At 49.5% G+C, this 16,447-nt stretch overlaps 1 protein-coding gene across 2 annotated transcripts; it reads left to right on the top strand.

The window, feature by feature from the left end:
• The first annotated feature begins 5,444 nt into the window (after positions 1-5,444).
• On the top strand, positions 5,445-6,865 carry CITED4 (Cbp/p300 interacting transactivator with Glu/Asp rich carboxy-terminal domain 4). Of its 2 annotated transcripts, none has more exons than XM_019737091.2 (2): positions 5,445-5,589; positions 5,753-6,865. In XM_019737091.2, exon 2 carries the CDS (start codon positions 5,770-5,772, stop codon positions 6,319-6,321), a length of 552 nt encoding a protein of 183 aa, XP_019592650.2. In that variant the 5' UTR covers positions 5,445-5,589; positions 5,753-5,769; the 3' UTR covers positions 6,322-6,865. The 2 variants fall into 2 exon arrangements, with proteins under 2 accessions (XP_019592650.2, XP_019592651.2); XM_019737092.2 differs by having other exon boundaries at positions 5,465-5,589; positions 5,750-6,865.
• Positions 6,866-16,447: the final 9,582 nt, after the last annotated feature.

Genomic DNA, 16,447 nt, shown 5'->3' with positions numbered 1-16,447 from the left:
TCCAGGAAGCCCCACCCAACCTCTTCTGCTTACGTCTCATTGGCCAGGAATGTGTCTGATTTTTGTCTGGGCATATTGCTGCCCTCAATAAAATCAGCATTCTCTCATTCTATATTCTAATGCTTAGTGAGCTCCTACAACCATATTTTATTGATTCTCAGGCCCATGAATTCTGTTTTACATTTTAACTTTTCCAAAATTAGAATCCCCTTATATTGATAATATCTCATTTTTTAATGAAATAGGGTATTGCCAGGAACTGTTCAAGGTGTTAGGGATAAATCAATAATGAAACAGATAAAGTTCCCTGCTGTGGAGCTGACATTCTAGTGGTGGGGAGATAAACAATTAAACATAATAAATAGGTGACTTATTTAATGTATTAGAAGATGATAAATGCTTAGAAAAAATGAAAAGTAGAGCAAAGTGAGGCCCATTTGGGGGATGGAACAGGGGCCGGTTGCTGTATCAATGTATTAGTTATCTATTACTGTATAACAAATCACCCCAAAACTTAGCAGCTTAAAGCAACAAACATTTATTATCTCAGTTTCTGTGGGTCAAGAATCTAAGAAAGGCTAGGTAGGTCATTTTGGCTCAAGGTCTCTCACAGGATTACAAACAAGATGTTAGCTGGGGCTGCCTGCCATCATCTGAAAGTTTGTCTGGGGCTTGAGGGTCTGCTTCTGAGACTCACACATATGGCTGTTGGCAAAAGGCCTTAGTTCCTCACTGAGTGATGGCAGGAAGCCGTGGTTGCTTGCTATGTAGGCATCTCCATCGGGCTCCTTGAGTGTGTTCATGACACGTCAACTAACATCACCAGAGCAAGTGATTCAAGAGAGAAAGAGCAAGGAGAAACGCACATGTTTTTTATGATCTAGTTTTGGAAACAACTTCTCCTCTGTTCTATTTGTTCGAAGTGAGTCACTATGTCCAGCCCACATTTAGGAGAGGGGGGGTTTAAGGAGGAGTATCAAAGAATGTGTGAACATTTTTCGAAACCACTTCAATGAAATAGGAGAGTCAGGATAAAAGAAAGGTCATATTTGAGCAAAGACTTGAAGGAGGTGAGAGAATCAGCCAAGCAGATATGGTGATGAGGGAGGAGAATATTCTGAGCAAGGTAAACAGCTGGATCTGTTGGGGTGAAACTTACCTGGCATGCTGGAAAAGAAGAGAGAGTGAAAGTGGGAGACAACTAGTGGGACTGCCACACTCCTTTCCTCCATGACTAGCTGTGTGACCTTGGGTAAGTCACTTCTCTCTCTGAGTCCTGGTTTTCTTCTCTGTGAAATGGGAATGATAGAAGTAGCTACTCACAGGTTTTTCATGAGGGTTAAATAATACGTGTGAATCCTCCAACCCATGTCTGGTACATAGGAAATACTCGATAAACATTAACTAATATTATTCTTGTTACAATCAGGCACAGTTGCCTCGTTCTTATCATCTGAGCAGAACCTACACTGGTGCAAATCATCAGCTGGGGGCTCTTGGAGGACATGGCTCTTAAGGGACATGCTAGAAACTTCTCCTCTCCTATGTAACCTAAAGAAAAAGCTGCAGAAGAGACAAACTTTCCTTGCCAGTCAGAGCCTGGACCTCAAGTCTCGGAGCAGTCTCCAGGTTTAAGTGCCAAGTCTGCCAAGCAGCTGGGGCAGTGGTGGGGGCAGCAGCCAGGGACCGGGCAGCCAGTCCATAAGTTCTCGAGCCAGGTCTTCCCAGGTACCTCTCATGAGCCTCCCAGTCTCAGTCAATCCATGGAGAAGTATTTGTTAAGACTTATCTGAGCCTTGCTTTGCCTTGGGTAGTGGAAATGGGGTTGTCAGCAAGAGTAAAACCCAAGAGATCCTGACGACCAGGACACGCAGTCTTTGGGGGAGGCAGAAGCCACTTGGGGTGCATCATTCTGTATGTTCTCAAGAAAGGGGACTGGATATAAGGAAGGAGCACGAAGAACTGCATCCTCACTTGGTGGCGCAAGACCGGCTAGGACTTACCAGTTCCTTCCATTGGTCAGAGCCAAGAACTACTGGGGCCCTGTCAACTCAAGAGCTTCCCGCTGACCCTCCCCCCAATGGGCTCATAAAGACATCACTCAGGATGTAAGCAGTTTGCATCAGTGGGGAGTGCTATGCTCCAAGGACTACAAACGTTGCTTCCAACCCTGGCTCCGCCACACACACCTTGTGACCTCAGCCAACTTCCTGAGTTATTTTCTGGGCTCCTCCTTTGTCAAAAAGATAATAGGCTCTGCTCTGCCTAACTTATTCATTCAAGAGACACTTAAGTCCCTACTCTGCGCCCAGCACTCTTCTGATGTCTCAGATATACTGTGCAGAACATTCTGTGCAAGACATTCAAAGCCTCTGCTCTCAGGGAGCTGAGCTGCTAGTGGGGAGACATTACCTGAAATAATGCCAAGTGGTGGGAGGTGCTAGGAAGAAAAACAGAGCAGGGGCAGAGGATAAAGCTTGGTCAGGGAAGGTCTCTGAGGGGGTGACTTTTAGATGGAGATGAGAACAAAGGGAAGGACTGGATCATGTGGATGTCTGCGAGAAGGGCATTCCAGGCAGAGAGAAGAGCAAGAGCCTCGAAGTCCAAGGCAGAGCAAGGAGGCTGTTCGTGGAAACGCTAGGAACAAATGACAGTCCAACCAGAGCAAGGCTGTCACAGCATGAGTTAGATCATGTCACTCCTCTGCCAAAGTCCTTACAGGGCCCTGTAAGGCCCCATATGATCCTCCTCTTCTCTGACAGCCTCCCCCACCCCCAAGCTTCCTCTGCTCCAGCCACACTCCCCCCTGGCTGTTGCTCACACCTGCCTTGAGATGTTACCCTAACTCAGGGGCTTCACCTGCAGAGCTTATTAAAATGCAGATGGCTGAGCCCCAGTCGAGCTACTGATTCAGAAACTGATCCAGTTTGGGATGGGGGCCCAGAATGTGCATTTTTAAAAAGCTCCTTAGTGCTAGAATTTTACAAGGACACTCCAGTTTTTCTCTCTACTGGGATTGCTCTGGCCTCAGACAACACGTGGTTAATGCCCTCTCCTCCTTCAAGTCTTTGCTCAAATCAAATGGTCTCAATGAGGCCTACTCTGACCATCCTATGCAATACTCAGGCTGCCCCCCTGCACCCCCAATCTCCTCCCTACTTTACTTTTCCTTTTTTCCATAGTACCTTCCACTTTCTAACATGTGGATAATTATTTTACTTAGTTCGTTATTAACTATGTCTTTAAGCACCCCCTTAAGAGGGGTTCTTAACCCAGACTCCATGAACCCCTGAGCACCCCATGGATCTCTCAGAGAGCTGCTAACCTGCCAGATTTATATGCAATAGTTTGTGACCATGACATCTGCAGCTTTCATTACATTCTCAAACAATTACTTGATCCCAAAAGCTTAAAAACCACTAGCAGATTAATGCCTGACATAGAGTAAGTGTTCAAAAAATATTTGTTGAGTAAATTAAAGAACTTTTTAGACGTTATTCACATGCATACACACTTTTTTAAAAAAGGAAAATGGTATAATGGCACACTGGCTCCCAAATGTTGCTGTCCTTAGATTGATTATGTCAGAATGAAGGGTTACTTTTTAAAGATACAAATTCTTATTATTTAAAATACCCTCAAAAAGTCTGAGTCAGGAGGCTTGGGTGGGGCCAGAGTTTTGGTACTTTTCAAGGCCCCCTCCCCTTTAATCCCCACATACACCTCAGGTGAGTCTGAGGTGCAGCCAGGTTTAGGAATTTCTGTGTGAAGCCTTAATTGGAGAGCGATTCAAGAGAATGAATTCCAGTGTGCAGCTTTTACACGTTGCAAAAAATATGATCACACCACGGTCACTTGTGACCTTCCCACAAGCTCTCAGGGTGACAGGGCAAGGATTACAGCCTCCTTTCGCTGAGCGGAAAGCCCAGGCCCTAGAACCAAAGTGACACCTGTCTCCCAATACCCAGCGGTCATACTTCTTCAGGTGGTGGGGATGTGATTAGAAGTAGGGCCTCTGGACTCTCACTCTAGGGCTCTCCTCTCTGCACCAACTGGATAAACCCAAGTACCAGGAAGTCCCAAGGCCACTACCAGCTAGGGGAGCCAGAGAAGGGAGGGGCGGAGTGGCAAACTTGTGGAGACCAAGGTTCAGGGAGGCTGTCTCCTGGCCACAGGGAGAGACTCCAGCTGCTCTGAGGACACAGGCATTCACATGCTAGCTCTGGCTGTGCTTGACCCCAGAAAGGCCACTTTCCCTTAGTGTACCTCAGTCTCATTATCTGCAAAATGGGGCTGATAATCCATGCCCTGCCCCCAATAAGATGCTTGTAGAAGGTAATGCACTCAAAACATCCAAGTTATTATTGTTATCTAGGGAAGGTGCAACATCCCCCACTCAGGTCTCCAGTGACAGACCAGCCTTTCATTCAGTTGAGGTACAATTTTGAACACCTACTACGGTGTTTCCTGGAAAATAAGACCTGGCAGGACCATCAGCTCTAATGCGTCTTTTGGAGCAAAACTTAATATAAGACCCGGTCTTATTTTACTAGAAGACCGGGTCTTATGATATGATATGATATGTGATATGATACTGGGTCTTATATTAAGTTTTGCTCCAAAAGACGCATTAGAGCCGATGGTCCGGCCAGGTGTTATTTTCGCGGAAACACGGTATGTGTCAGGTGCTGTGTTGAGCGCTGTACAGGCGTGATCACGTTGCCTCATTTAACCCTCACAACAGCCCAGTGGGGTGGGTGCTGCTATTGTTACTATTTTACAGACAAAGAAACTAAAACTCAGGAGAATGAGTTGCAATTCATTCCCTCATTTGTTCATTCACCTAACTTTTACTAAAAGCCTGCTCTGGCCCAGGCTCTGGGCCAAGTGCTGAGGTCACAAAGATGAACAAGTCTTCCAGGAGACTTGCCCATAAATTGTTTTAATAACAACTCAGTACATGCTTCCACAGACGAGTGAGTGAGAGCCGGAGAAGGAGCAGCTGGCTCCCCTGGGGTTATGGGGACGAGCAGCTGACCTGTAGGGCCCTGCCCTGCTAAGGTGCCCGTGCCGGTGTAGAAGTGGCCGGGTTTGAATCTCGCTTCTCTCCAGGGTCTGCTTTGCAATCCCACGGAAACCCCTTCTGATACTGAGCCTCGATCCCCATCTGAAACATTAAGAGATTGGGCTTGTGATCCAGCAGCTCTGGGGGCCTAAAACTCTGGCACTCCCACCCCACTTTCTGGTCAGTTCAAACTTGGCCCCAGCCAGCACTGAGACTGAGCCTGGGATAGTCAAACCCAGACCCTTGGAAAAGTAGCGCTCCTAGCCGGCTGCACTGCCCGGAGTCCAAAGGGCGGAGCTTCAACGGGGGTGGGGTTAAGACCTTCTGGTAGCGCTGCGCGGCCCACCCAGGGGTGTCTCATCCAGCCAATGAGCGCTCGGGGACGGGGCAGCCACACCTCTGGGTATAAGAAGTCGCGGAGCCCGGAGCCGCGGCGCGGAGGTCTCAGAGTCGGTTCTGGTGGGTGTGCGTTGTCTTCGCCGCCACGAGTTCCAGCCACTGGGCTCACAGGAGCTCTCAGTTCGGTGGGTCCTGGGCTGGGCTGGGCAGGAGCACGGGTCCGGTTCAGTTTTCCTTTGCCCGGCTGGGCTGCGGGGAGGGCACGGGACCCAGACCCCTCGTCGCAGAGGAAAAGCTGGCGGGGACCGGGGAACGCCCGCGCTGACCATCCGCCCGCCGCCCCAGCAGGCAGCCGGCGCGCCGTCATGGCCGACCACCTGATGCTCGCCGAGGGTTACCGCCTGGTGCAGAGGCAGCCGCCCGCCGCGCCCGCCCATGGTCCTCATGCGCTCCGGACGCTGCAGCCGTACGCGGGCCCGGGTCTGGACAGCGGTTTGCGGCCGCGGGGGGCTCCGCTGGGCCCGCCGCCGCCCCCACCCGGGGCACTGGCGTACGGGGCCTTTGGGCCGCAGCCAGCTTTCCAGCCCTTTGCAGCGGTGCCGCCGCAGGCCGCCGGCTGCGCGCACCTGCAGCCGGTGGCGACGCTGTGCCCAGGCCGTGCGACCGCGACCCCTGGTGCCCCGGGAGGCCCCCCGGGTCTGCAACCGGAGTCCGGCGCCCCGGCCCCGCCGCCGCCTGCGCACGCCCTGGGTGGCATGGACGCCGAACTCATCGACGAAGAGGCGCTGATGTCGCTGGAGGTCGAGCTCGAGCTGCACCGCGTGCGCGAGCTGCCGGTGCTCTTCCTGGGCCAGAGCGAGTTCGACTGCTTCTCAGACTTGGGGTCGGCGCCGCCCGCCGGCTCGGTGAGCTGCTGAGCACGGCCGGGCGCCTGCCTGGAGTGCCCGAGTGTAAACGGGGGTCTGACTGCCCACCGGACTGCGCACCCAGTGCCTGGGTCCAAGCACGCACCCTCCGTGAGGGTGGAGGCAGCGGGCTACGCACCGAGTTAACAGCTAGGACACCTGGCGTCACTCCAGGCCCTGCCTTCTGCTGGATGACAGTTTGGCATCACCTCTCTGACCTGGAGCCTCAGCGGTAAAGTGAAGGGCGCTGGACCCCCTTTCCGACTCCACGTTCTTGGATTCCGTGTCCTCTCTCACACTCTCCCCCACTCTAACCCCCCCCAATCTGAGCCATTCCAGGCCTCTGCCTGATTCCTCCCTCTCTCCTTGTGCAACCCACTGTGATCACTGGGTCCCTGGAGCTGCCATCCCCTGGGGCCTCCTCTCTGGTTGCCTGGGCCTTGAGGTCTTTGGGCCTTCCGCCCTGGGGAGGGAAAGACCTTACAGCCCTAACTCTTGCAGAGTGGAGCAATGCCCCATTGGCCTCCAAAAACCAAAATAAAACTGGGTCACTTTACAGTCTTGCATTTTCATTTCCTTATCACTCCAACCCTTGACTATATTTGGCTCCTAGAGTCCTGAGGCTGTTGGGGACCCTGGGTGGGATGGCGGCCACAACCCTCTGCCGTGCCCAGGAGAGGAAATTGACAGTTTCTTTCAAAATTATCTGTGAGTTGTGCAACTATTATATCATCGTCTGGAAGGCAGAGGCTGCCACCGCTAGGTGGCAGGGTAACCCAAGTGCACCAAGGTTGGACTTCCCAGCTCCTGAGAGGAGTTGGGGGAGCTTGGGGGTGCTCTCCCCACCTGCTGCTGGAAGAAGACAGCACAGAAGGGAACTGGATGGTACATGAGGAATCAGAAAGCCCTGACTTTGAACCATGGTTGTCTCCTTTATCCAAGACACCATCCATTCAGATTTGTGAGGCTATTTCCTCAAAGAGAGATGGTCCCTGTTCCAGGTGGTTGTGAGGATCAAATGCAATGTGAGCCCTTTAGCACAGGGCCGGACACCTTGGCAGCTCTCCATCAGTGATAGCGATGATTATTCTGCAAATGGATGCTAGCTTTATTCCAGTCCCTTTGCCAACTGGTGCATGCCCTCATGGAGTCACAGTCCAGGTGGGAGTAGGAGGGTGACAGACGGAAATCAACTCATGGCACAGGGAAGAATGTGATGAGGACTAGAAAACAGGGTGGCCCAGTAGGCAAACCCAGAGGAGGGAGCAGTTTCTGCTGGGGGTGGAGTCAGTTCAGGTGGCAGGGATGTGGTGACATTTGGTGTGGTGAACAGAGCCTTGAATGGTCAGTACGTCTTTGGGAGTTGGAGAAGGTGACATGCAAGTGAAGAGCCCATTCAAAGACAGGCATACAAGTACAGGGCATGTACGGTGAAGACATCAGGTCTCTAGAAGGGACAAAGAAGGTTTAATGGCTTTACAGCAACATTGTGAAGTAGGCACAGTCCCAATTCTACAGATGAGGGACGTGGAGCTTGCCCAGGCCTGGCAGGATTTGGCCTCAGTCCTGGTGACCAGTGTGAGCTCCTGGCCACTCTGCTCTTAACTCCCTGGAAAGATCCCTAGGGGTGGGAGAAAGGCTAGAAGAGAGACTGAGGCAGGAAGGAGGCGGGGTCAGAGGTGCCGAAGATTGGGCTAGGATGGGGCAGTGGGACTGGAGAGGAGAGAATGAATTCCAAAGACTGGAGAGGAACACAGAACTGAGACCTTCTGTCCCCAGTGGTTGGGCTTCACTCTCCTGCCAAGCTCGTTTGTTGACATGACTCTCCCTCCAGCCTGTGAGTTCACCCAGAGCACACTGTGTCAGCGCCAGCTCTGGAATCACCGGGACAGGCATGGAGTGGATGACAGGTGGTGTTTGGCAAATAAAGGTCTCCCCTAAGATAATGGGGCTTTCTGGGACAGGACAGAAAGGAAGAGCAGAAAGCCTTCTGGAAAGGGACTGACCTGAGCTCTGGGCTCAGACAGGCCAGTGTTTGCCCTGGCTTTGCCCAGGACACCAGGCCAGAAATTGAGGGGCTGGACAGAAACTGAGGGGCTGAACTGGGGTGGGAGGATCTGGTCCTGATCTGGACACTGGCCTGATTCTCTTCTCTCAGGGCCTTAGTTTCTCCACCAGTAAAATGGGGCTAATATCCCTGCCCTGCTATTTCACAGTGAGCAGCAAAGTCAGGGATGGGTTGATAAGTAGTTGATAAACTCTGACGTGCTCTCCATTTCATTACAATGAAAACCCAACACCTGCCTCTTTCTAGAGTTAAGGGGGGAGGTAGAAGAGGGAGTCCAGCTGCTGAGTGATTTCCCCCACCCCACCCCCCCATCCCTCCCAGAAGGGCTACTGACAAGTCAGACAGCAAACAGGTAGACAAAGGCTGGGGCAGTCCACTACCTGGATCCCAAATTCCTGACACTGGAGGATTCTGACCCTCCCAGCTGGAGGGGAGGATGGAGTGTCATTCCTACCAGCACGTAGTTGTAGTCGCTTGTGTTCTGACAGCCTTAGGGTCCAGTTCCAGAAGTGGCTCTTACTAGCTGCCTGCCTTCCAGCAAGTCACCTTACCTTCTGAGTCTTGGTTCTCCTATGATAAAAGCATACCTGGGAAATACTGTGGGCTCAGTTTCAGACCACCACAATAAAGTGAGCCATAATATTTTTGCTTGCCTTCTATTTGTTTTAAAAAAAAAAGCAACATCTGGGAAACACAATAAAGCAAAGTGCAATAAGACGAGGCATGCCTTTAATTACACCAGCTCCCTGTAGATCCAACAGGTATCTCTCACCTCTTTCCTGGGGCTACCTCCTACAGCCATCTGTTCCCTCAGCCCTGTCCATTTTACTCTCATACATGGGCTGGGTCTTTGGGTCTGCGAGGCACATCACGGTGTCCAGCACAAGCACGGGGTGGAGACGAAGGTAAGGCGAGTATCAGAAGAGTCGTAACAGCAAGTACCTCCTTAAATTGTGCTCTGGGTGCCTCGTTGGCCTCTCCCTGGTACTAGACCTGACTAGCATTCCCCCTATTTGAGGAAAAAACTTTAGGGAGTATCAACCTTGTAAGGTTGATATAATGAGACTCTATATAATAAAGTTCCCACTACATGGTAGGTTCTTAATAACTGAGAGTGCCGCCATTATCATTAACCTCATTCCAACTCGGCCAAGTGTTCAACAGTCATTTGTTGAATAAATTAAATGACCAGTCTGACCCTAGTCTTTTTCCCAGGCAGCCTACGTCATTTAGCTGATTACCAAGTAATCCTCTTGGATTCCTTAATCCATTCTTGCCTAATTTTATGCCACCCGACTGTTAGAAATGTTGGGTCAGAATTACTGCTAACTGCAGGACTAAGTCAGAATTTGTTGAGTGCCTACTGGTGTGTGGCCTGATGGGATCTAACAGCACCCAGGAGTCGCTGTTTCTCTTCCAGCCTCTTCTTTAACTGCCACCCAACCCTGTAAATGAGCACTGCTAGGTAGTTTCATCCCCATTCCAGTGATCAGGAAACTGGGGTTCTGACAGTTAATTACCCCTCCAAGTCACACCCCGGTAAGTGGTGGGGTGAGCATACACATTCTGGTGTACACAGATCCAGGGCCCTTCCCCTCCTCTGGCTGGGTAGAGCAAGAGCAGAGTCCCAGACCTGGTTCTGCCATTTTGTGGCCAGGAATGCAGAGGAAGTCCCTGAGCCTCTTTAGGCCTCAGTTTCTTCTGTACAATGGGGAGAATGATCCCAACCTCAGAGGTGTGTGTGCAAAGATTTATATAAATGAGACATTGTTTCTGAGAGCACATTGCAAACAGAGCAGTGCTGCTTGGCTGGGGTGAGTTGGGGATGAACAGCCATGCCCTTTACCCCTAAGCAGCTGATCTGGAGAGAAGAGACCTGCACACACTTTGGAACTTGATATCTGGGCCAGCCTGGAGCGTGCAATGTAGAGACATGGATGTCAGTGCTTCGGGGCAGGTGCTGCCCAGCAGCTCAGGGTCTGGGAAGCCCTGAGAGCCGGTGGTGATGAAAGGGCAGGGTGTGAGTCAACTTGGGGAGTTCATCCAGGTAAAGGCCCAAGGCCCAAAGTGTGCCCTGGCAGATAAAGGTAATAAAGAAAGCTCCTACCGTGTTTCCCCGAAAATAAGACCTAGCCAGACAATCAGCTCTAATGTGTCTTTTGGAGCAAAAATTAATATAAGAGCCAGTTTTATTTTACTATAATATAAGATCAGGTCTTATATAATACAATATAATACAAGACTAGGCCTTGTGATAATTTTTGCTCTAAAAGACGCATTAGAGCTGATGGTCCGGCTAGGTCTTACTTTCGGGGAAACACAGTAGGAGCTGATTCTCCTCATCTGTCAAGTGGAGATGCCACAGGCTTCTTGAGAGAATGAACTCAGGTGATGTTAAGTGCCTGCCCCTGTGAGCTGCTCAGATGGAAGCTGTTGGTGGGAAACACGACCACAGAGATGAGGAGAGAGCCTTGTCCCAGCCAGCCTCCAGGTACCTTCCCACCCTTCACTCCAGCCATCCCAGGCTCCGGCTACACAATGCTCCTTATGCCTCTGTACCTGGGCCTCTACTGTTTCCTTGGCCTGAAATGCCCTCCTCAGGGCCTGTTCCCCCTGTGAAAGGCCTATTTCATCACATTTCAGGGTTGATGAGAAGTCTTTCCCCCTGGTCTGTAAGGTTCTGAGGACAGAACCTGATTCCTCATTGTCCCCACCCCACCCCATGTGTGGCTCAGAGTGAGTATTAGAGAGTGTAGGAGTGAGTGGCCGCTTCCCAACCCTGAGCAGGGAGCTGAGGCTGAAAGATAGTTTGGGGCTGGAGTCCAAGTTGGAGTTGGGAGCCCTGAGCTCTTGACCCAGCACGACCATGAACTTGTGACCCTAGGCACATTATTCGAGTTCTCTAAACTCTGTAGAGGAGGACCACATTCCCCTCTCCTCCTACCTCACAGGCCCTGGGAGACGGTGAGACTGGACTGAGGAAGGAGGGCAGGGAAATGCAATGCTTCCCTAGCATCGTGTTGAGCCAGCATTCCAGGGACAGTAGGCTTGCCATGTGCTTTCTCCTTCAGTCCTCACAACGACTCTGGGAAGTGGGTGTAGTTCGGGTCCTCATTCTGATCTGCTGGCCTCATTCTAGGCAGCTGAGGCTCAGAGAGGTTAGGCAACCTATTCAACCACACACAGGGTTCTTGGGAAGAAGTTGTCCTTATCTGTAGGATGAGGGGAGGTTGGACATCAATAAGTATGAAGTCCAGACATCCCACATGGGGTGTGGCCAAGATGGGGCAAGGAGTCCTACACAGCTCGTTAGAGGGTGGTCTCCAGAGCGACTTACTCCTTTGCCTCATCCTAGTGAGCAGCTCTGGCTGGGGGCTCTGCCACAAAATTGGCACACCCAGGCAACTGGCACATTCAGGCAGCAGGACCCTCTCCTTGGCAGCCCAGCCTACCCTGGCCAGACAGAAGAGATGAGCCAATCCTTGTTTGTTTTTAAAACAAACACATTGTTTTTGGTCAAAAGTAATATACGCTTGAGGAAATTCAAACACTTTAGAAAGCATAAAGTGAAAAGTCAAAGACCCCACAAGTTTTTCCACACACAGACAGGTAACGTGTACATTATGTTATATACATAATATACATCTCTTTTATACGTAAATGGGATTATACTATTTTATCTAATTGGATTTATTTCACTTAATACAGTTTGGAAATCTTCACGCGTCAGTAAATATGGCTCTACCTTAATCTGTTTAATGACTGCATTGTGCATAATCTACTTAACCAATCTCCTATGGCTGGAAATTTAGCTTGTTTCCTAAATTCCACTGTTCCAGATAATGCTACACAGTGCTTCCTTGTGTATTTATTTACCCTTGAATACCTGTGGGGACATCTTGGGAGAATGGATTCCTAGAAGGGGAATTACTGGGTCAGAAGATGTGAGCAAATAAAATGGTGATAGTTGCTGCCAAATAGTTCTCTGAGTATCTCTTCGTGTCTGATCCATTCACTGTCCTGCCACGTGCAGTGCGAGAGTGCCCAGTGGCCCACACCTTTGACTACACTGGACCTGAGCAATGTCTTTAATTTTTACCTGTCTAAATGAAAAGAAAAAAAAAGTGATTTAATTTCTATTTCTTTGATTGTCAGTAAAGACATTATTTCTTCTCCTAAGAATTACTTGTTCATTTCCTTGCCCATGTTTCTACTGGGTTGTCCTTTTGTTAGTGATTTAGGTGTTTAGTATATGTTGTGAATAGTGAACCTTTGTCTTTTGTAAATGTTGCAAATATTCTCTCCCAATCTGTTGCTGGTTATTTGACTTTGTTTGTGCTATCTCATGCCTTTTGGAAGTTAATAATTTTTATGTCAACAAATCTCTCCATTTTTTCCCTCTCTCGCTTCTGGGTTTAAATTACAGACAGGAACATTCTGGCTCTTCTCACAGCTAGTCAGAGGCACCTTCGGAGTTGTGCTTATACCCGGGCTCTGCACTCAGAGCGAGGTCAACAACTAGCCACCGGGGCTGAGGGACAAGCCCAGGTTTTGGGGTCATGCAGACCTGGGTTTAAATTCTGGCCTCAAACTACGTAGATGACATCTGTCAAAGCCACTTTACCACTCTGAGCCTGTTTTTGTTTTTCATTATAATCTAAAATATGTACCAATATATACACACCCAACTGATCAGATTAAATGAGCTAAAGGCTGATGTGGGCTCAGCACGGGGCCCGGCAGGCAGTAAGGCCCTAATAAGTGATAGTTGTTTCCAACATTCGTTCAATAGGTGCTGAGTAAGCAGTAGCTGTTAACAGTGTCCAGAAAAGGAGTCCAGAGTGGGGACGGTGACTTCAGAGCATGTCCCACATAAATCGCGGAAGGATAGGGCTCTTCAGCTCACAGAGGGAGACCCAGAGGTGGAAGGGGACATCAGCTATTTATGCCTTCCAGGACCTGGTCACCCTTCTCCTAGTAATAGGAAATTTGGGGAACCACCTACTATAATTTAGTTTTGGTTAGTTCACCTATTCCCCTATATGTGAGTCAAAATAAAATAATACCAAATTATAAAATTAGTGTAAGGAATCCCAAAAAGTTCTTCAATTTCCCATGACTATTTTGAAATAGCAATGCTTTACCTCCTCCTCCTTCTCCTCCTCATCTTCTTCACCTCAAAGTCTTTCAAATCTGCAGCTAGTGCCCTAATCATGTGAGCTGTCTGCTTGTTAGGTCATTAATACTGACTCATAACCTCTCACCTAACTCAGTGATCTGACTAATATATTGTTATTCCAGGTTATGTGGAGGCAAGGAAACCAAGGCTCACAGAGGTGAGGTGACTTGCCAACTACCACACAGCTAGTAATTTATTAAGTCAAAATATTTAATGTACTTAGGAAAGTACACATAGGAAGAGATATTTAAGTGTTAGTTCAGCTGCTGCTGTAACAAAGGGAACCAGAAAATTTTAAAAGTGGCTTAAAGAGCAAAAAAGATTTCTTTCTAGTTCCACCCAGTCATTCAGACCTGGATTGTTCTGCCATTACCCTCATGATCCAAGGTGACTGCTCAAAGGCCAACGTGGCTCTGTTTGGGGGCGGGGATTTGTCTGTGGAGTGGAGGCTGGGTCATGGACACCTATACATCCAGCTCTCAGGGAGACGAGAGTAAGGAGATGAACACACCCAATGTTTTTAGCCCGGATACACACATCACTTCTGTTCAGATTCTCTTGACAAGAATTTCATCACATGACCATGCTTAGCCATAAGGTAGCTGGCAAACATCTGTTCTTCAATAACTCAGTTACTACTGAAGATGGGAAAGCTGGATTTTGGTGGACAACCAGCAGTCTCTACCAGGGAGTGGCAGTAATAAATAATAAGTGGCTAAGTTGAGATCAGAATACAAGTTTCCTATGCCCCCAGGGTACTTGCTGGGGAAGATATCAGAGGTCTGAGTCCTATATAAAAAAACTATTGGAACTTAAAAGAGTTGGTATCAGTCAGTCATCACTGCGAATGAGCACCTTGGGTAATTCACTTCCCTTCTTTGAGGCTCAGTTTCCTTATCTGTGAAATAGGGATTATAATGGGACTTACCCATGGGTGGCTGCTGTGAAAGCACTTACCAAAGTTTGTGACACATACGAGGCACTCACATAGTGGAATGGAGGGGGTAGAATTTGGACACGAGCACATGAGAGAAAGAAATTCCAGGGGAGGTGACAGTGTGTGAAATGGCCAAGTGGCATGAATGGATAAGGCTTCATTGGAAAACGCAACAAGTCCCATGTGGTTAGGGTGTCGGGTGGGTGCTCAGAGGGGCAAGGGATATATTTGAAGTAGGCAAGGACCAAAGAGGGATGACACTTGAGGAGCTTGAACTCGATGCTGTTGGTAATGGGCAGCCTTGGAACATATGAGCAGGGTGGGAAAAGAGTTATTTGTGTGTTGGAAAGAGCGCTCTGACTGCTGTGAGTAGAATGGATTTGAAAGGGGCACATTGGAGACCTGGAGAATGCTGCAAAGGCTTTCACATTGATTCAGGTAGGGACGAGGGCCCTAGGACAAGTGGTGGCAGGTGAGGTAGATAGGAGAGATGGTAAAGACAGAAGTGATACGTTGGCTCATCTGGCGTTGGTGTCCAGGTAAAGGCAGGCCAGGTGAGTGGGCCGAGAGCTCAGCAGGGAGCTCTGGACGGAGAATAACCATGTTTTGGAGCCATTAGTATGTCCATGGTTGCCATAGGAATGGTGACACATAGTAATAAAAGAAAGTGGCCAAGGACAGAACCTTGGGTAACACAGACATTCAAGACAGGGGAGGGACAGAGACTGAGAGGAGCAGCTAGGAGGGCAGCCGAGAACCAGCAAAGAAGATGCCGGAAAAGCCAAGGGAAGTGTTTCCTGAAGGAGGTGTGGTCAGCAGTGTCTAATGCTATAAAGTCAAGTAAAACGAGGGCTGAAAAGAGGCCAGTCAATGTGACCACCAGGAAGTGAAAAACGTCTTTGTCAGGGAAGTTTCAAGGGAGTGGAGGGCCGGAGGCCAGCTGCACTGGGTCAGCAGGAGGTGGGAAAAGAAGAAGAAAATCAGCAAAGGTAAGTGGCTGGTTTAAGTCATCCTTGGGCCCTCCATGTTCTTGTGGGTGGAGTGACCCAGGTCTGGGCTTCTGGGCATTACCTCTGGGTTTGGCCCAGATAGTACCAGCGAGAGAAGGGGTGCAACACCTCTCTTTGCTCAGGTGGTGGCAGCACCACACCAAGTGACACCACCTGGACCAACACATTGCACATAAACGTATTTTCAGGGCAATAAAGCTTAGTTCCTGGAACACCAAAGCTTTGTGTGTGGCGGGGGAGTGGGGGTTACAGTCTTGAATGAGAGCCTTGGGCAGAGGAAACTGAATAGAACTTTGGGTTCAAATTCCGGCTCTGTTGCTTAATGGCTGTGTGACCTTGAGCAAGTCCTGATTTCTGGATGGCAAACTGGGGATGATGGCAAGCCCAAACCTACCTCTCAGGTCACTGTGAGTCTTGGAATGAGAGTGGTCGTGCCTGATGGCTTTATGGGCAGATTTAAGGCAGCAGTGGACATTGGGGACAGACTCAGAAGTGGAGGCAGTGGATCCAGGCCGGACTAGCCCGGTGGGGGGCCGGTGGTCTCACAAGGACTGGACAGAGCAGTGGTTTTGGAGTCAGGAAAGCCAGGGTTCAGCTTTTGCAGATGAGGGAACCAAGGCTCACAGAGAGGGGAAATGACCTTCCAAGGATCGCACCCTTCAAACAGGCAAAGGCATCAAAACCAAAATTTGGAAAAGAATTTGATGTTTAATATGTGTTTTTTGAAGCTGCATCTTGGGGAAAATCAGAACTCTGTGGGACAGCTTCGCCACTACGGTGTGGGTTGTGTTTTCAGCACTTAGGACTTCTCAAGGTAGCCCTCTCCTCCGGTCCTTGTTTAACCTTCACATTCTGAGGGTGCCCCCACATCTACCCCTTTCCCCCAGAGATGACACAGAGCAAGTTAAGAACCTGAGAAGAGGAAGGCCACCCAAGGACAAGTC

The sequence above is a fragment of the Rhinolophus sinicus genome, linkage group LG06, assembly GCF_036562045.2.
Source record: "Rhinolophus sinicus isolate RSC01 linkage group LG06, ASM3656204v1, whole genome shotgun sequence".
NCBI classification, from domain to species: domain Eukaryota; kingdom Metazoa; phylum Chordata; class Mammalia; order Chiroptera; family Rhinolophidae; genus Rhinolophus; species Rhinolophus sinicus.
Note: the sequence above shows the minus strand (reverse complement) of the source record. Positions and strands in the feature narration are given on the sequence as shown.